This window comes from Sciurus carolinensis, chromosome 2 (assembly GCF_902686445.1).
Source record: "Sciurus carolinensis chromosome 2, mSciCar1.2, whole genome shotgun sequence".
Classification (NCBI taxonomy): domain Eukaryota; kingdom Metazoa; phylum Chordata; class Mammalia; order Rodentia; family Sciuridae; genus Sciurus; species Sciurus carolinensis.
In genome coordinates this window covers 42,082,063-42,103,249 of record NC_062214.1, presented here as the reverse complement: position 1 = coordinate 42,103,249, position 21,187 = coordinate 42,082,063, and the positions used below count along the sequence as shown (strand labels likewise).

Here is a 21,187-nt window from a genome sequence, read left to right as displayed (position 1 = left end):
GGGGATCTGCCTGTTTATGGTGTTGGAAGCACTCTGGAAACAGCCTCCAGGCCTGGGTCAGAAGGACAACGAGCTGCTCCCTGGGCTGGCGCCTTCTCTTCCCTGCTCCACCCACGCTTCCCCCGGAGCAACAAGTTCTCTTCTGCGAGACCCGCCCGCGCGCCACAGGCAGACCTGGTGCCTCCTCCCAGACCTCTATCAAATTCGTTGCTAAACCCACCTGGGGTGAAAATCGCTGCGGCTGCCTACGCCCTATGGAGGCGGGAGAGTCCGCAGCACCTGAAGGAGCCCTAGTGTGACTGGGAGAGAGGCGGGAGGCGTGGGAAGTCGGGACAGAAGAGACACTTAGGAGCCCCAGTCCGCGCGGCCCTTCAAGGCAAAAGCAACAACCAAGAGCATCGACTGCCTATCTCACGCGTCTCTCCTATGGGATCAGGAGAGAAGAGATAGTGCCTGGAATCTTACTGACCTACACCCAGTCCTCTGGTAGCCAAACTGCACCTCTATGTCCTTCGGGTTCCCCTCGCCCCAGCTTATCCCCGCATCCTCACTCCACTCCAACTGGCGGCACTTCCTCCATGGACCCTGGAGATCACTGACACAGATTATTTAGCGGGAAGAGCTAGCCAGTCAGCTCCGGCCCCCGCCCAGCGCTCTTCTCTCTTCTTTCAAGATGGGCACCACGGAGTCCCCTAAGGAGTGCGGAGGCGTCCGAGGCTGGAAGCCTCATCCAGCTTCCTAAACAATTGAACTCTGACAACTTCTGGGATTGGGGATCCCCGCGCTTTCCCGGGAAAGCCAGGCTAGCCGCCCACATATTAGGAGAGGGCACCTCGATTTCTCCGAAGGGAATCCCCCTCAGAATCTACTTCTAGTCCTACACCAGGAGTTGGGAACTAGGAAGCCAACCACCAGTATGCTCTGGGGGTGGGTGGTCGTGGGCGGGGGCGAAAGCGTATAAGTTCTGCCAGGATTTTGGAAAGAGACCAGTTCTTGTTTTCAAGTCTCCTAGAGTCAGGAAGCTCTTGTTCCAGGAAGAACAGGGACCAAAGCCACTGGGAGGGAAGTCCTCCGGGCGCGGGGTCAGTGAGCTGCGAGGTAAATTGAAATGTGCAATCTTTGATCCCTGTCGGTGGGAAAGTATTATTTCTTCGGGGGATGGGGGTGGGGGAGACATCCTTGGCAAAGCAGTCAACGTCAAGCCCAGCTGTTGAGGGCTTCATCTCTCCATCCCCATGCAATCTCGAGAACTTGGTACCTCGGACAGCAGCCCGGGCGCATGGCATCCTTTGCGATGTGTTACCCTATTTTCGCTACCAAGTCAAAGAGCAATAAATTATTTTGATGACCTTACTACTACAGATGAAGGACATTTTTAATTACATAACCCGTAAAAAATCACCGAAGGCAATGTCGTGTTTAAGAGCTGATGGCAGAATATCTGCATCGCATGAGAAAGAGAGAAAACTTGCAAATCTGCAACGAGATTGCGCAGGGCTCCCCTCGTTTTGAAACAACATGCGAAATGTATGGGAAATCTTACCTTTCGGACTCCGAAGCCGTGTTCTGCTGCAACTTGGCGAGCTTCTTCCTCTCCCCCTTTTTGCAACTCCACAAGAAAATGATTCGTGAAGACTGGTTTCTCGGCAGATGCAAAAACCATGACACAGAAGAGGAGCCCAGCGGCTGCTTTCCACTGGGTGCCACAACCACCCTTCATCCTTTTTTGGGAGTGAAAAGTGGGGTTAGAAGGAGCGCAGGTTGGTGGAGCAGGGGACCCGAAAGGAAGGTGCAAATAAAAAATAGATGTGTAGTTTTTGTTGTTGTTGTTGTTTAAAAAAATCTTTGTATGGAGAAAGACTGAATTGGGGCTTGGAAAGCAGCAAATCAGTGTGGGTTCTCCTCCAGCATCTGGCTGGCGGGGAAGCTCTGTAGTCAGGCGGCCCGGCTTGCTGGCAGGGGTGCCAATGTGGGGAGCTGTGTGTACCGGAGAGAAAGAGCGAGTGTATGTCTGTGCTTGATGCTAAATCTGCATTTTCAGCTCCTCCTCGGCTTCAATTCCACTGGGGCTGGAGTCGAGCACCAGCCTGGGTGACGTGCGCCCAACAGCGGCCAATGAAGGCCGGAATAGCAGCGGGCCCCGCCCTGGGCCGCCCCGAGCCCGCCCCCGCCCGCCCCCGGCGGGGCCGGTCCGCCTCCGCCGGCTGGGGGCGCAGCGCCGTGAGTCGGTGCCCCCACCCCTTTCAGCACCCGGAGAGCTCCCCCATCTCTGCCTGGGCGGCCACGCACCCAGGAAAATCCCCCCAGCTGTAATCAGGCCGGCGGCGCCGGAGTGATGTCATTGTGGAAATCTGTAAGGCTCTAGATAGGGAATTACGGTGTGTACCGCTCTCAGAGGCCCTGAGGGGAGCTGGGGCACCGGCCTCTCCCTATTCCTCTTCCTTGCTTCTTTTCCTCTGCAAAACAACTCTCTCTCTCTCTCTCTCTCTCTCTCTCTCTCTCTCTCTCTCTCTCTCTCTCTCTCTCACACACACACACACACACACACACACACACTCAAGGCATGCTTTCATCCCCTCTCCCCAATAACAAAGCAAATATTAACCTCCTCCCGCCACTTTGGGCAAATCCCAAGGGAGGTTTGCTCCCCTTCCTGACACCTCTTCTAGGGGTGACTCAAGGGGGTGAGAGTGTAGGAACCAGGTTCGGGGGTTTTTTGTTTTTGTTCTTTTGTAGGCTCCTGGCAGGTCAGGAACTAAGCAGCTGGGAAGCCAGCAGGAGACCAGGCTCTCCCCCATCAGTGATAGCGATTAGAAGATTCTCAGGCAGCAGTCCGGGCTGCACCTCCAAGATCGCTTTCAGTAGAGACGCGGCCCGACTGACTCGCCTGGAGGCGCATTCTCAGACTTGGAGACTTTCCTCTACCCAAGGACAGAAGGGTGTGAGTTTGAGAAGGTATAGCCGCGGATTCTAGGCGCCAAGTCAAGAAAATCGCTGAGGTTCCTCAGCTGGAGGCAACTCAAGCCAAGTGGCAGGGGGTCAACTAAGTTATCCAGTTAAGAAATATGCACTCATACTGCACTTCGTTAATTACTAGCTACTGATTTTCCTTTCTTACCCGAGTGGGTGGAAGTAGTCATGCTCTGCCGGTAATAAAATGAGGACAATTGCTTTTAAGCAATTCAAATATTGTTGAATTTACGGAGTATTTACACTGATCTTGTTTATCATTTAGCACCAAAGTTCAAAATTCTGCCTTATGACAGAGACTTTTTCTTAGGTGCCTGAGTGTATGCAGAAGAGAGGCAGTGTAGAAATGGGGAGATGAGAGAGGGGAATTAAATCACACATCACCCAAGTACACACATTCAGACTTCCTCTTCATTTTAACATGAAGTTACCATCTCTTACAGAGGAAAGCACTATTGGTAGAAATGAATACATTCTCAATGTCATGGGTCACATTGTCATCAGAGATCTGGTTGTAGTCAGTTGTTACCCCAGAGCCCTTAGGAACATGGCTAAAACAAAAAACAAAACAAAACAAAACAAAAAAAACAGTGAACCAGGCTGAAGGTTGTGATAAAAATGCAAGCAATCTATAAGCTATTATTATTATTATTACTTAAATTCCTTTAAGAAAACTACAGTGAAATGCTGAGAAGTTTGTAGAACAGGAGCTAAAGATGAAAGGAGTCGCGTGGAAACAAGGTTTTTGGGAAAGCGTTAATCAAAGGGAACAGAGCAGCTCAGGATGTCTGGATTTGTTGCACAGGGGCTCATTTCTGTCAGTTTTTATTGGAAAGAGTTTTTGTTCCTCCTCCGAGGTGCCAGGGACTTGAATAGCAGCCCCTGCGCATGCTAGGCGAGCGCTCTCCAATATGAGCTATTTCTTCAGCTCCTGTCAGTTTTTAATTTTTTTTCTTGCATCCCTATCTTGCTCTAGTTCATCTGTTTGAATATAACACAAGGTTTTCTTACTTAGAGACCTTCAACTTTTTCTTTCTCTCTTCCTTGTATTTCTTTGTTTTTCAACTCGAAGTACCAGATTTATAGAAAGCAATAACACATGGTTCTTCCTGCCCTGTATTGTCATTTGAGAAAAATGGCATCAAATGTGAAAATTACATTAGATTCACAATCATGGAGAGCATTTCGAAAGCAGCTACAGAAATAAAATCCAAGTCTTTAGTAAAATAGTTCTGAAGAGCATCAAATAAGTCAATTTAGAAGATTATGGGTGTCACAGAATAGCACTGCTAATGTAGCTAAATCTCTCTGAAAATGAACATGAAATTACCATCTATTTAGAGATATTTATTAATTTTTTTCTGAAATCACAAAGCAATACCTCATTTTCTAAATAAATTCCAAACATGAAATGCTAGTAAGTGTTGAATTTTTATATTGACCTGGTTTGGATATGGTTTGTGTTCTATGAAATTCACATAGAAATTTTATGGCTATTGAGGAGGTGTCAAGAGGTAGGGCTTGTAAGTGGTGATTGGATCTTGAGAATTCTTCCCCTCATTAATGCAATAATTTGTTCATGGATTAAAGGGTTAATGAGTTACCAAGGAAGTGGCTTTGCTATAAAACAGAGCTAAAGAGCTCTGGCTAGCTTGGTGTGTCTCACCATGAGATGTTTTCCACCATGTTTGAGGCAGCAAGAAGTCTTCACCAGATACCAGAATCATTCTCTTGGACTTCCCAACCTCTAGAACTGGGAGTTAAATTACTTTTATTCCTCATAAATTATCTGGCCTCAGGTATTTTGTTAAAGTAACAGAAAATGAACTAAGACATACGTCTACATTTTGAGTAATTAAAGCCATATAAAATTTGGTACAAACAAAATAAAACCTGAATGGCTGATTAAAATAAGTTATGTTCAGTGGTTTATGTGCAATGCCATTCATCATAATATTGCCAGAACAGCAAACCAAATGAAAAGAGAATTTTTTGTGATGCAAATGCTAAATTTTTAATGCACAACAAGGTAAGTCAGTGGAGGAAATATATTGCTACATTATATTGATATTTAAAATGTGTTATGGTTTGGATAGAAAGTGTCCCTTAAAAGTTCTTATGTGAGACAATGCAAGAACATTCAGAGGTGAGTGACTGGGTCATGAGAGGTATAACCTAATCAATGACTTAATCCATTAATATGGATTAACTGGGTGTTAACTATAAGCAGGTAGAATGTGGCTGAAGGAGGTGGGTCACTGGGGGCATGCCTTTAGGGTTTGTATTTTGTCTGAGCAGAGCTCTCTCTGCTTCCTAATTGCCATGTCCTGAGCTGCTTTCCTCTGCCATACTCTACAGTTATGATGTTCTGACTCACCTTGGGCCCAGAGTTATGGAATCACCCATCTATGGTCTGAGACCTTTGAAACAAAGGGCCAAATATTTCCTCCTAATTGTTCTTGTCAGGTCTTTTGGTCACAGCTATGTGAAAGCAGACTAAAACAAAATGCAAGTACAGATCCAGGTGTGCACACATGCTGCTTTTTCAGATAGCTATTTCTCAAGCTCCTTTTTCTAATATCAATAGTGATTTTGGAGAAAGAAGGTAAATGGGAAGGAAAATAGCAGTGGCATGGTTTGAGGACTGACCCAGCAGCCAGTTGCCAGGAACTCTGTTTTAGGCTTTGGTATCAGTGACTGTGTTGCCACTTGAGTTAAACTATTGCACCTCTCAAAGTCTGTATTTCTTCATACGTAAAAAGAGACTGTTGGGCTGGCCACGAGGTGCGTGCTTGTAATCCCAGCAACTCACTGGGCTGAGGCAGGAGGATTTCAAGTTAGAGGCCAGCCTCAGAAATTTAGTGAGACCCTGAGCAACTTAGCAATATCCTATCTCAAAATAAAAAAAATAAAAAGGACTAGGGATGTGACTTAGTGGTTAAGTGCCCCTGGGGTTCAATCCGCAGTAGCAAAAACAAAAACAAAGCAAAAAAAACCAAAAAACTATTGAATTAGAAAACTTCTAGACCCAAAAACATAAAATCCAAAGAGATGCTAAAGTGCAGTCTACAATGTTGAAAGCATCATCAGTAGCTTGAAAAATGTTGAGGATAATCATACTTTTTGATAATATAATGGTGACCAACAGACTTCTTTTTATAAACCTCCTCCAAACTACTGATTTTGTGCACTTGAGAAAATAACTGGCACAAACAGATTGACATGCAGTAGCAGATATGAAAGTCACCAACATCTTGAGGATCTTGTAATATATTTACTGTTGTATCTATAACAATAACATGGGGTATTTGGTTATGTTTAAGATGTGCCATAGACCCCCAGTGTCTCTTTGCAGAGGTCTTACAAAGACCAGAATCCTCCTTTCATGGGTTCATAACTATAAATCAATAGTTTTTTGGGTGATTTAAAAACCCAACCCATTTGAAGCGTGAATAGGATTCTCCCATTCAGACAGAGGGAGGATTTTGGACCCACAGAGCAGTAGATCTAAAAAAACCTACCACGGGGAGCAGGGGACAGAATGAGCTGAAAGCAGCCCTAAGGGAGGCTAGTGGACCTTTAAATATTCATTGGATCACTATAACAAAATTCTCATTTTTCTGTTGATTTCTCTTATGATGAGTGGAGTGTAATTGAGAGGGGAATAAAGTATGTACAGCTGAAGGTTGCAATTTAAATACAATCTTGTTAAAAATCCGTTTGTGCTTCACCATTTCTGCTGTATTCACTTAGAGTACATTAAATGCAGTAATGGTACTTTCACTGGGCAGTAACAATTCTCTATCCTATTTACTACCAAGTTTTTCAAGTAGATTCTTCTTACAGACCCTGTCCTCCCTGTTCTTTCTATTCTAGCCCATACTCAAGATTTCTGAAAACTGATACTTCTTATAATGGTTTAGATGTGTAGTGTCTCCCAAAAGCTAATATGTGAGATAATGCAAAAAAGTTCAGAGGGGAAATGATCAGATTATGAGAAGTATAAGCTAATCAGTGGATTAATTCACTCACAGGGATTAATTGGGTGCTAACTCAAGGCAGGAAGGTGTGCCTGGAGGAGATAGATCACAGGGGACATGCCTGTGAGGTTTATATTCTGTCTCTGCTTCCTGCTTGTGGTGTCCTGAGCTGCATTCCTTCTCCACAACCTTCTGCCATGAAGTGCTACCTCACCTTGTGCCCAGAGCTATGGAGTCAGTCATTTAGGGACCGAGACCTCTGAAACCATGAGCCCCAAATAACTTTTCCCCTGTATCAAAAAAACTGACTAAAACAACTGTGTAGATTTCTGCAAAAGTTTGATCTCAGTATTAAGTTTTTCTTTTTCTCTCCAGGCAATTCTTATTTTTAAAGATCTCACATCATTTTCCTGTGATATTTATCCATAATCTTGCATTTGCTCTAATTTAACATTCAGTTCCTTGGGACATTTTGTTAGCTCCTCAGTCTTTCTAAATCATTGGGATTCGGTTGGTTCTATCTCTCATTCCTGTAACTTTTACCAACTGTGCATTTTCCTTTAATGACCTATCTCTGTTTGTCCTTCAGTTGAAAATTCTTAGCTGACTTTTGTTATCTAAAACAATCTTAAATTAATATAGTGGGGATAATTCATGCAATTTCATCAAATGTTTTATTAAGTCATTGAATTTAGGATGGTTTGGGCTTATAGTAATTTTGTAACTTCATCAACAAGTCATCAAATTTATTCAGACTAACCAACTCTTCATAAACAAAAACTACTCCTCGTTGCCTTATTTTTCAGGACAGAGAAAATTTATTTCCTGTGTTAATTTAGTTTCTATTATTTTGATAGTATTTGAAGTAGCTAAACAATGAGGACCAAGGACCCTTTTAATCTTCTTTTGAAAATTAGAAACACATTGCTATTCATTATCTTTAGATTCTTCCCCAGGTCTACAGGACTACAAAAATAATGTTTGCTCACTTGGAAAATTAATTAGTTGTTTCTTAGGACTTATTGGAACATTGCTTATTGTCTGTAGAAAGTCATTACTATTCATGAATTCTTTACCTCGTGTTGTTATTTCCCTTTTCTTTTTCATGATCTTTTAAAAAAATACAGTAACTCTTCCTCAATTCATGTTTTGAAAGATTATGGAAATTATCTTTAAGAGGGAGACTTTTGTGCTTCTTAAAGTACCTAGAAAGTAGAATTAATTCAGAATGGAAAAAGTACATGGTTTATTAGCAAATATGAGATGGGATTTTTAAAAAGATAAAAATTTTATGTTTAAAATAAAAGTTCAAACATTAAAAGTTATATATATTATTTCTGTAGAGTCAACTCTCCCAGCTGTCTGAAATGTAAGATTCTAGGACTGTATTTACTTTGATCTGAAATAGATACTACACTGTTTAGAATCAATTCAAATGACCTATTCCAAGTAGAGGAATTGATGTATAATATTATTTAACATGATGGAAGAATAGATTTAACGTTATGGCTGTGTTCTTAGATACGCCATTTCTTATTCCTTTGAAAATATTCTGTCCTTTCAAGATTTGAAAAAAAACATGGCAAAGTCTATTTTTAGGAAACAGCATCATGCAATATCCATGTCTTCTTCTTATGATACTGGAGAGAGTGAACCAAAAGGTACTTTCAGATTTTTCTAGAACTAACCATTTGACACAATCTCTAATGGCTTTGAGAGTTATTTTATTTTTAAAGATTCTTTTCATATAGAACCTAATTGGGGACATCCTTAGTTTCTAACAACACAGTTCATTATACATTAGTTTATGCTAGAGCTTACATATTAGTAGCATCTGACTTGCAGGTATGCTTTTTCTAGATCAAGATGATAATTAAAAACACAATCCTTTAAAGGAGAATCACTTCCTAGGGATGTGGCTTCTTTTGGAATAACCAAAGATTTGGCAACATGGTTGAAATTAGCCATAGAAAGTGGCTGTAGTTTTCTCCATCCCATATAATAAGTTCTGAGTTTCCCAGTTTCCAGAATTCGCACCTAGCTTCCTGATTTGTGTTCTACATTTCTCACCTGATCCCTAAAGTCACCTGAGTGTTTTGCTTCTAGTCTAAACTGTTTATGAGATCTCAATTAATTTTGTTACAGAAATTTTTAATAGCATCTTCAATAGAACATATTCAAATAATATGGAAATAAAAGTGCATTCTCTAAATATTAGCATAGATGTAAAAAAAATTAAATCAGTCTTCCAGAATACAGATTTTGGGGAAGGCACTCTTTGTCCATGCATGATAGCACAGAATAAAGTAATTGGCATCACTTACCTTTTCAGGTAATAAAAATCTTTTAAAATATCCAGTATGGTTGGTTTTTATGACCTGTGCTTTGCTATAAGGCAGTCCTGAGAGGAATCCCAGAAGAAGAGAAAATGAGGATTGCTGACAGGAGAGGAGTGAGAAGTTCAGGAAGAACATATGTTCATCTACTAATGCCCAGGAGTGGCCAGAGTGGCACTGTGGGAATACTGTAAGGCTGGAAGTGGAGTTTCCTTTGACTTTGGCTCTGCGTCATTTTTTTTTTTTTTCATGACTGAAGTAAGCCACTTCATCTTCTTGACCTCAGTGTAAATTAGGGATAGGGATTCCTTACTTAAGACTGACTTCATCTACAGCCATGTTCAGGAGAAATATTCTAGAATAAGTCCTTATCTCTCTCATGCATCTCATATCTCTTAAGACATGATGTAATGCACATGAAGCTGGCGAATGTGGTTATATAAAGTGTAGCAGTTAACTATCGCCACTCTAAAGCTGTGCACAAATCATCATACACTTAATGGCTTACACAAGTGTACCTAGGCAAGGTTTGTTGAGCAATGGCTTCACATTAGGCTTCAGGTTGGTTCAACTTTGTTCCAGCCTGCTTTTGGTTTATGTCTATTCCACATCCACATATTTATTCTGAAGTCTGGGCTTAAGTGACATTAGCTACCAAAAGCATACTTTTCTTCTGGCTTCCTACTGGTGCTCAAAACTCAAGCCAAGTCATGCAAAAATACTTAAGGCTTCTGCTGCATCACATCCACTAATGTATATTGGACCAACCAAGTCATGTGTCCGAGCTGAATGCTATCTGTAGTGAGAGGGTAAGAGAAGATGTTTTCTGAATAGCAATCTAAACTATAGTACCAAGCAGAGTCTGCATACCTACAAACATTTTTATTGAAGAGTGTATTTTTATGAGTTGCTATAAGTTAAATGATTAACTTAGGAACTATTTTTAAAGGGTTAATTTTAATAAATTAATATCTATATTGCATTTTAAAAGTACTTTAAAAATCATTGAGAAAGATCACTTTAGTAATTTCATTAATGTGTGGAAGAATGAATCATTTTTTGCTTATAGGTGTAGCCAAGTAAGCATTGCTGAGGTGTGAATCTGACTTGAATGGCAATGATCTGAGTGATGACAACAAACATAAGGCTTAACTTGCTCTGAAGCAACCATGATAACAATGTATGAAGCCCAGGTAATGAAATGTAGTTATTTGACCTTGGGTTTTGATACACATTCCAAACTGTAGTTTCCCATCAGTATTAATTAATGTTTTATAAAAATCTTGATCATTAGCAAAATAATTGCAACTCAGACTCAAATAATGAGGGAAATTCCTTGTTTCACATCCTTCAAGAGTCCAGAGGTAGAGGTCTGACTATATCTAGAATTTCTTCATCTTTACTTTTTAGAGTCTTTTGTTCTCTTTGCTGGGTTAACATCAGAGGAAAAAGAACTTCTTTTCTTCAATAATTTTTAGGAAACTTTGAAATAGAAACTCATTAATTTGGCTTATAGCATCTGAACAATTCTTCCTCAATTATAGGATCCAAGAACTAGAATCAGCTACCTGACCAGGCCTGTGTGTTGTGCTTTTTCATGGATCTGATAGCTGAGTTTAACCTAATTTAAACCACATGGACTGAGAATGAAAAAGTTTCTATTATACAAAGAAGAACAAAGGCACTCTTACCTTGATAAAAGGGCAAGGATGATAGATAAATAGAAACAACAGTTATCTTTTATAATTCATGTTTATCAGAGATGGACATTGCATTAGAGTGAGGGACAAGTTAAGAAGAAAAACTACACAGAGAGGTGTTGACTACACTAAAGCACATCTTGTAACTGGTCTGGTATTTATTGTGCTAATATACCTCCTAAATATTGAATACAGGGGGTGGTGTTTGATGCATTGGATGTTTGCAGGTGTTAAGAAGGATCATTTCATTGTATGATCCAATAGCAATTGCAGCTCTTAGCCAATGACATCAACAGATCACTTATGCCTGGTGGCTTCTTGATGAAGGGTTGACTCAGCTGGTTGGAGTTTGGGGGTGGCCTAGCCAAATCATGGGTTCAGTTCTTATGAGAGAAAGCCTGTTAATCATTTTACCATGTATCAGTACATAAATGTCAGAATTTAAATGGTGAGAAAAAGAAATCTTTAAAAAGATAGTTATCTAGTTATCTATTGTAAAATGTGTTGCCATATTTTCTTCACTGGCAGAGAAAGGACTCTTGTTCTCAGTTCCACATGAGATGGCAAAATTGTCTCAACTTTCACCCTTGCCCACAGTACTTTATATATAATTATATTGTTTCTTCAAGGTGTCCTTATTATTTCTCCTCTCATTTTCCCCAGGAGACATGCACCAGGAGGAGCTGGCAAGTTTCCTTGGCAAGAATAGATGTATAAATAAGGAGCATGAGCTTGCGTCTTTGAGCTGAGGTGATTTGTCAAAAACCACAGCACTGTGGCTGTTCACAGATTTTAAGGTTTATGCTCAACCTCAAAAAGGGGAATTTCATAAGTTAAGTCACTGAAAGAATTGAGAAGATGTTGGTAGAACATGAAGTCCATTGTTTACATATGACTGAATATATTGATCAGAAGGCATTTCATTTATGGTGAAGTATTAGACAATGGTGAATTATCTACTTATGTTTGTTTAATTTATTGAGTGGTGAGTGGTATTGAGTGAGGAATCTCTGAAGAATAATTGGCTTAGATGCTCAAGAGAAGACAAAGTACCTGAGCTGGAGACCACTGAAAGTCAGTCACTCCTTATAAGTACCAACTGGCAAATATGGATAAACTGGGTTCAATGATACATCCAAATTTACAATATCTTTGTCATTTTCACATTATTATGTAGATATCAATAATTCGTACTCTATGTCTACTTATTTCTAATTTCTCCTCATATCTATCCATCCTTCTTCATTACATGTTGTGCCTAGACACTGACTTATATGAACTGGTCAGTGAAATTCATTGCTTTATGGTTTCTGATTGGATTCAGCCATCAGGAAGCACTGTTAAAAAAAATTGGAGAGTTGAGTAGAAGAGTCAACTCAGGTTTTGTTTTCCATATCCCTCCCTGCTGGCTTATCACATACAGATGTTAGCCCTTTACCAAATATCATAGCCTCTGTCAGAGACCTTTTCTAGATCCTGTTAACCATATTATTTCCTTATTTCTTTAGATTTCTAGTAGGATAATGAATCCAGTGTATTGATAGTCCCAGGAGTTTGCTGTACTTCATTGGACTTTTTTGATCTTCCCATATGTTTGAAAACATTCCTTTAATAACCTCTCCTTAATGACTTCATCTATATATACCATTTCTCTCTTGCTGGCGCCCTGACTGACAAGTTACCTCTGTAAAATATGAGACATGGTATTATGTTTTCAGAACATGTGCATTCAACTTATTACATATTTAAACACAGTGCTTGTGTTAAATATAACCAAAACAAATCTCAGTCTTCCAGGAGATTAGCTAGGAACACAGTAGCAAACACATACACAAGAACAACACACAAGAACAAAACATATCATATATTGACACAGGATTAATAAGATTAAGGGAAACCATGTTAACAGGTATGGGAAAATCAGATTTTTAAGAAAAATCCCTGGGACTAAATCAGAATTTAAATTGGAAAAAAAAATGAAATCTTAACATTTGAGAGCTATGAAAAAAATTTTTTTAAAAAGGAGACTTCATTGAAGGAAACATGTGGGGAAGAAAGTTCGAGGAGGTAGGATGAAAGTGACAGGACTCTATTGGTTAATAGCACTCAGAAGCATCATCCACAGCATCAATGAAGTGGACTCTGTCCGTGGTGCTGCCTGAAGTCACAGGGCTGTACATTTTTCCCTCTGCAGATCAGGGGAGCTGAAAGAATTCTTAGTGCCTAACTGATGAGCTTTCAGACTTCCCTGGAAATTACTTTATACTAAATGCATCTTCCAGAAGAGCAAACTGTACCAGGCTAAAAGAAGAAGGGTAACATCTCATTTGTCCCTTAGCTATTGCATGTTTGTACATGATTGATACTTGCATTACTGCTACTGGCAATTGATCTGAGCATATTACCATGCTAAAACAATTTACCATGAAGATAGGTACAAATGTGAGAACTCAGAGAAGTAGTTTCAAAATAAGAGGTCCACACAATGGAAATAACTCCAAATGCCTGTATATAAACGTAGGTCCGAGTTTCTTCTGTTTCTTCCATTATTTTGTCCTGGGTCAAAAGATGATTATTGCAAAATTATTAAGAGGGTAAGATGAAAATAAATTAACTAGTACAACAAAGGATATTTTAGGATTTTCGGAAGAAATCACAATTTAAGGCTTTACTTTATTATATTATCATTTCTTACAACCACATTAACCAAGGGAAAGAAACAGGTATTTGATTCAATTATTTTCAATCCAATCATTGGATGGAAACAAAATATGTAGTTTCTCAGAAAATATTAAATGTGTAATCAATGAGAAAAGTCGATGCTTCTGAAGGTTTGAGAAGCTTTACAACTCTGACATTTAAAATCAAGTTTAAAATGGAGGATTTAATGCTAATTGGAGCATTGCAATGACTTTGAAAATTTCCCCTTAGATTAGAGTGAACTGGTGTGAGGATGGGGAAAGGAAACTGGAATGAATGCAATAATGAGGAGAATATTAGTCTTAGGAGTCCACCCATCAGAAGAAACAGGAAATTTCAGTTTTGTGATCAAGTTCTTCAAAAAATAAACACAGTATAGCTTCACAACCACATTTCCTCACTTGGAATTGCAAGTGCTTGAAAGTCACCTTGTATTCCACTTCTTGCCTTTCATCTTCTGATTTTGAAAAAAGTCTCTGGATTTGATGACAAGGACATTAAAGGACCTCAGGACACAAATTCTCTGCCTTGTCAGAGTGATTCTGGACAAGTGGTGTAACTATTTGGTACTTATTCCTCCTAAATTAATGCATGAGATGTCTAGACCACAAGGTTATCTTGTTTCTTAAATAAGCATGCATTAATGTTTGTGTGTGTGTGTGTGTGTGTGTGTGTGTGTGTGTGAAATGCAGGAAGGTGTGTGTGTATTTGCTATGGGCATTGAAACCAAAACCAGGAATACTTTACACATAGACACATTCCTACATAATATATATAAAATATATAAAAATTTATATAGATGAATATAAAAAATATATTTATATATATGTAATATATACAAACATATATACTTATACACATTCCTGCATAATATACACAAACATTTATATATATAAATCTCCAGAGGACAGGAATCAGTCCAAGTCCCTGGGACCTGAACTGAAATGTCCTGAACCTGGTTGGATAGCCTGGGAGAATCTTAACCTTGCCCAATGTATCTGAAAGTTCTTGATTGACTCATTAATCCTTGACTCTTTGGAGACCAGTGTAACCTTGTGTCAGTCACTTGCCCCACTAGAATTTTGGACTCAGCCATATCGACTCAGGCCATGGAAGGTGATTAGGTTTCAATGCAGCCTGGAGGTTTGGGTTAGGTCCAGTTTTAAAGCAAGTGATTATTTAGATCTTCTCAGCCTCCTTCTGGAATTTTACCTGAAAACTGGACGTAGTAATTTGTTAATGGCTATACTATGGCCCTGTGTGATGTTTTGTTTGGGGACCACTTGAAAATAATGTCAGCTCAACTGATACTACATTTACATAATAAACTTTCACTGTCTGTTTCCAGATTAGAGTTGGCCAAAAGAGAACCTTGTGTTAGGGGTCATGTCATAGGTTTTCTCTCATATGCAGAAGGTAGAGAGGAAAAAGGAAAACAAAGATGGGGACAGATCTCATGAAAATTTATTTCATCTCAGTAGACGAAATAAAGTAGGAGATGGGGAAGGGACAAGGGAAGTGCTTGACAAGGGACAAGGGAGTGATATTGGCCATATTATGTTGTTGTATTGTGCATTGTGTGCATGTATGAATATATAACAACAAATTCCATCAGTATGTACAACTATGATGCACCAATTAAAAAATATGGGGAATAAAAGAGAACCTTGTGAAAAATGTGGAGGGGTGAATGGAAGCAGCAGTCAAGAGGGTTAGATGCAGAGAGACAGATGCACAGCCGGGCTTTGGTGTGTCTCCATGCCCAGCTCATCTTTTTGACCCCCAGCCCTGCTGACCAACAGCAATCCCATGCTGACTACAGGATTCTGGCTGCAAACTCACACAGCATGAACCACGAACAGACAAGTTTCTGCAGACTTCTACACCAGTCCTGAGCATGGTCCCTCTCTAACTGCAGGATGTGCTTGACTTGACTTCTGAGTTCCTCTGAAAGCACCAGTAAGTCCACTCTGTGCCAGTGCTTTAGGAAAGCTGGATGGGGATTTTACCCTGATATGCCAGCACTTCTTTTCTACCCCTGCACCTCCCACAATTGTGTCAAGTTGAATCCCTGTATTAAATTCTTTATTTCACAGTTCTCAGAATAGTTATGCTTTCTTGATTCTGCCCTTTTATCAGGTTTGATTATTGTCAGACATCATTCTTAGTTAGACCATGCCAGCTTAATCCCCTTTAGACTCACTTGAACTAAAATGGATTTTGGTGATCACCTCTCAGCTATTATCCAAGTTCCTTATTAAAACATCCACGTAAAAACCTGATGTGCATTTAAAAAATAAAACTGGTGCCAGGAGACTTGACTATCATGTCACTCGATGTAACCTTTAGACAGTTTTTCACAAGAAATGTCTCACTGTCACCAGTTTAGACTTCCTTTCTGGGAAAACCCTTTGGTTTTCATTTTTTGCTCTGGCTTCCAGTAATCTCAGAGTCATATGTGATGCCAAATTCAGAAACCAGTTTTCAATGTGTTTGGTTATTCCTCTCTTTCCTGCATTTAATTATCTCTATTTTACTTACCTCAGAACATCATTGTCTTTAATTGTAACTTGGGTCAAACTGGAAACGGGTAGGCTAGGACAAGGGACTGACAAGGTCTATTTATTTAGTGACTGCTTAGAGTCCTCTGGGCTACACACTCTACCTACCTTTTCTATTACATTTCCCATAGGAGGAAATTGGCCCAGTGATATGACGGGATGCTAAAAGATAGGGGACAGAACCTGAAGGCAGATACTCTTTGCACTATCTATGGCCTCTCTTAATCTGACTTAAGAATGAAAACTTTTGCCTGGGTTCTTTTATCACCTAGAGAAGCTTATGAGTATAAATGGGATCTGCAGCAACTGTGTGATGAAAAGAAAGTTGGTGATGAAATAAACAGGTTGTTGCAGCTGTTGAAAATGATGGTGACCAATCATTCTAGTGCAAAGTTAGACGTGGTGAGTTTTTTTTTTTTTTTTTTTTTTTTTGGTACTGGGGATTGAACCTAGGACCACTTAACCACTGAGTCACATCCACAGCCCATTTTCTATTTTATTTTGAGACAGTGCCTCACTACATTGTTTAGGATCTCACTAAGTTGCTGAGGCTGGTTTTGGACTTGTGATCCTCCTGCCTCAGCCTCCGGAGCTGCTGGGATGTGATGAGTTCCAATTGCTGTTCTCTACTCCCTCCTTGTGCATCACTTCCTCAAGGGCACACACAGGGGAACATACATACACCTGACTTTGCAGATTTTATTAATGGATAGGATGTATCTCTTGATTCTAATTATTTCTCTTAAATTAACCATTTACTTCTTTGTTCAGTACTTCTGAGGTTAGAGCCAAATCTGGTGCTTTGAATTAAGATATGTATGGGCAGAGAATTATACCTGTATTCAGGAGTTTTGCTCAGGGACGAGCATAAAATATTGCTCAAATGAATAACTGAATAAATGATTCATGGAAATCTCAGTATATGCCAGGGAACGTTGTAAGTTCTTTATACAGGTTAACTCATTTAATGCTTAAATTAACACTTTTATTTTTCCCATTTAGCATATGCCAGAGCCAAGGTACAAAAAAGTTAAGTTGCTCACTGAGCAAGATCACAGAGGTATGAAGAGGTGGAGTCAGAATTCAAATCTACGAGTCTTGCCCTTGTACCCTAGGTCTTAGCCATGATGCTGTGCCTTATTTTCTCTTTGTGTGGCCAGGAGAAAGGACATCCCCTTTAGAGTTAAACAAATTTGGATTTAAATTTGGATTACATAGCTTCTTAGTTATGTGACCTTGAGCTTGTTACTTAACCCCTTTAAATTCCAGTTTCTCTGAGAGTTCTTTTAAGTACCAAATGACAGACTTCTCTTACATTAACCATTTATTCATTTATTGAGAGCCTATGAGCCTAGAATCAGGCTTGGTGCTTTGAATTAAACCATCTATGGGCAGAGAATTATACTACCATTCAAGAGTTTTACTCAAAGATACAAACATAAAGATGTTCAAAATACTAGTCTAATTGGAATAAATTTTCTTGCAGCTGGTCCTCAGGCATTCCAGCTTCCCTTAAGAAGACAAGAAAAATGGTTATTGAAGAAATCTTTTTTTCCCCTCACTTTCCCCTTGCATTCCATTACATCCCTTCTTACGGAATTTTCTTTGCTGTATTCCATTGGCAACATTAGTGCCTTTGAAAATCTACTGCCTAAAGTCACCTTTGCAAATCACAAATGCACCCCAGGAATCTGCTGAGAACTGGACACTGAATATTCAGAGGCCTCTTGGGTGACTGAAACATGGCAGGGCAGGACGAATGTTATTCCATATTCCACATTGTTACCATCTGAAAAATAGCATCTTGGCTGTGACTTGGCTGCAAGTGTCAGCATGGAAGATGGGCTCCTGGAAGACAGGAGAGGCTATGTGTTGGCTCTGGGTAAGGGAAAGGCAACAGTTCCAGGTGACAGATTGTGAATGCCCCCTCCCCCTGCTCCTTGAGTTTAGATGCAATAAAGCATATGACATGGGATCACCCAACCTGATCACAGTCTCAGGTTGCTATATCATCTTCAGGATTTATGAAGGCAGCCACACGTCCAATGAAGAGAAGCCACAGAATGAAGAATGCAATTATTTCTGGTGACAGAATTCTGCCTCAATCTGTGTAATCATCAAAGCTTTTCAGATCAAGGGAGGGCAAATGTAAAAGCTTTAAATGAGTCTGCCATCTGAAGCATCTGGGTTCATGTTTGATTGGCAAGAACTGAGCAACAGAAGAAGTGGTTGCTTTGAGGCTGAGCAACCTTCAGGTATGGCTTAAATCAAGGCCAGGTGCTTTTTAAAATTTATCTTTATTAAAGAGTGGAACAATTTTTTCTGAATCATGTTTTCCAACTATGTACTTTTTCAACTGTGGAAACTTCTCCCCGCTGTGGGGAGGAATTCTTATAATGGAACCTGAAAATTAAGAAAGTCAACCCTAACCTTCACTCCATGGCTTCTCCCCAGCCCACACCTCTACTGGCCCTTGCCGTTTACGCTGGGGGCGTGGTCTGATCTGGAATGGCATTCCCATTGGATGTTGCAGGAGGACACAGTGAGATGTGGGGGAGAGGGAAAGGGGTGTTGTTTGGACACGCCTTCAGAGGAGGCCTTGCTCAAGAACTATGATTGATTGGCAAGTGGGGAATTAAGTGCTGCGCTGCATTTTAACTTGAGTATGGTTTGGGGTTTAAGGGGAAGCAGCTTTAGCCGCCTGGTTTGGGGTCGGTGGAAATACCTACCCTCAACTAGAGAATACAAGGGGGACTAAAAGGAGATAACAGAATTACAGCTTATTTTTCACGGTAACAGAGGAACCCTTTGCCTAGAACCATTTAGATTTGCTGGGCATCTTCCAGTCAGAATTGTTTTCTAGGATCTAAACAATGGGGAACTCAAAAGCCATTCTTGAAAGTTTGTGAGCAAAAGATTGTTTGGAGGTCAGGAGTGTGACAACAAATGCTAACTGAGCTTACTCTCTTATTTTCCTCATTTAATGGTCACAGCTTTAAGTGTTGGTCATTATTATCCCATTTGATTGGTGAGAGAACTGAGGCTCAGTTTGGACGAGTTGTCTAACTCCTCTCCTTTTTGAGTAGCAAAAGATGGTGAAAGACTGATGGAAAGGTACTAAGTTACAATAGAAAATGAGTAACAAGCTCTCGTTTACTATTGCACAGGAGTCTGTACAATAGTATAGATAATAACTAGGTACTATATATTTCCAAAAAAGACCAGAAAGGATTTGGGGTGTTTTTACCATAAGAAATTATGAATGTTTGAGGAAATACATTAATCTGATTTAAACGTTACACAGGGTATACACCTGTATTGAAAATCACATGGTACCCCAGTATAATTTTAAAGTTTTTACTGATCCGTTAAAAATAAATTTTAAAAATTTATATTTCGAATAATCATTCTTTTGGATTTTTTCCTGTTTTTTCATCTTTTATAATTTTAGTGGTATACTATTGGTTTGAAAGTGAAACACTCTATTTTATAGAGTCTTACACCCAACATTTTAAGATCAATTAAGCTGATTTTCCCTTTCAATGTCTGAAACTCATCAATACTGTGTCATTACTCTTGGTGTGTGTGGGGGGTGGAGAATTAGTTTATGTTTTGTCCCTTACTCCCTCTCAATGCATCTCTGGAGAATTTGGAATTTGGGTTGAATAGTCCTAAAGACGGTTAGTTCCCAGAGACCATTGTTTTCTCTTGGATTTCCTTCTCTCTTTTCTGGAGGTCTCAGTTTTTTTTTTTTTGTATACCATTCTCCTCGAGACCTCATATGTCTGAGAATAATGTTCTTTTACCTTTGCAATCGAATTGTAGTTTTTGCTTCTAGTTGTTAAGTTTGAAGATGGTATTTCATGTTCTTATTAGATTTTAAGCAAGAATTTTCTGATATAAAAATTTATTCATATTTACTGTATAGTTTTCAAAATAGCCCCAGAAAATTGGTTGTTTATATAATTGAGGAAGATATCAATAATATAACTTACAAAAGTGTTTCAACATCCTGAGGGATTCTTCGGCAGCCTAAGATGTCTCTCATATTTTAATATTCTATCCATTTCTATTCTCTTAAAAAGGAAGAAATGACTTGAAATTATATTACCCATGAGAATCCTATTTTCAGATCTGACATACCTACAACCAAACAGATCATTAAAATAAAACAACACACAGCTCTTAAGCACAGAGTGTAAACTCCTGAGATTTAATCTTCCTACTGATATTTTTGTAATTATAATCAAATGATTCTGAAATATTACTAGATATAAAGGCATATTCTACTGTTATTTTGAAAAAATACATTATGACTTCAGTATTTTTCTTATAATTAGTTTCACAAATACCTGTTAGTCCATCTATGCATTTTGCAAATTACCGTGGAATTGGTTCACTCATGTATCTTGTAGTGTTAAAGAAACATGTTTTTGATTTGAGATACTGTAAAAATAATGCAATTTTTAAAGCCACCTTAATTATCTCTGTAAGAAGAAACATACATGATCCCTAAACTCAGTCATGATTTAAGTAATAATATTTCACTCTTATGTATCAGTCAAGACGGCTTTGCTCTTTTTTGGTTTGTGGACATTATATAATGTCTTGCTTAGGAATATCTAATTGCCTGGTGATATTTCTGCCAATCATTACTATTCAGTTGGATATGATGTCATGGAGGCTGTAACTGTAGTATTTCCTAGGTACCTATGGGGAATTTATCCCAGGACACCCTATGAATACCCAAACTGTGGGTGCTCAAGTCCCTTATAGAAAATGATGTAGCTATTTACATAACCTGCATGCATCCTCCTTTATACTTTAAATCACATTTATATTGCTTATAATACCTAATATACTGTAAATGCTGTGTAAATAATTGTTGTTCTGTATTGTTTAGGGAATAATGACTAAAGGTCTTTACATGTTCAGTACAA

General features: G+C 39.3%; 1 protein-coding gene across 1 annotated transcript in view; it reads right to left on the bottom strand.

Annotated features, from left to right (window-relative positions):
• The window catches only part of Pcsk2 (proprotein convertase subtilisin/kexin type 2), a 281,613-nt gene extending 279,573 nt beyond the window's left edge, over positions 1–2,040 (bottom strand). Inside the window, exon 1 of the mRNA XM_047534334.1 lies at positions 1,544–2,040. Within this exon, the coding sequence (XP_047390290.1) occupies positions 1,544–1,720 (177 nt within the window). The 5' untranslated portion in view covers positions 1,721–2,040. The remainder of the gene's footprint in view (positions 1–1,543) is intronic.
• Between the last annotated feature and the right edge of the window lie 19,147 nt (positions 2,041–21,187).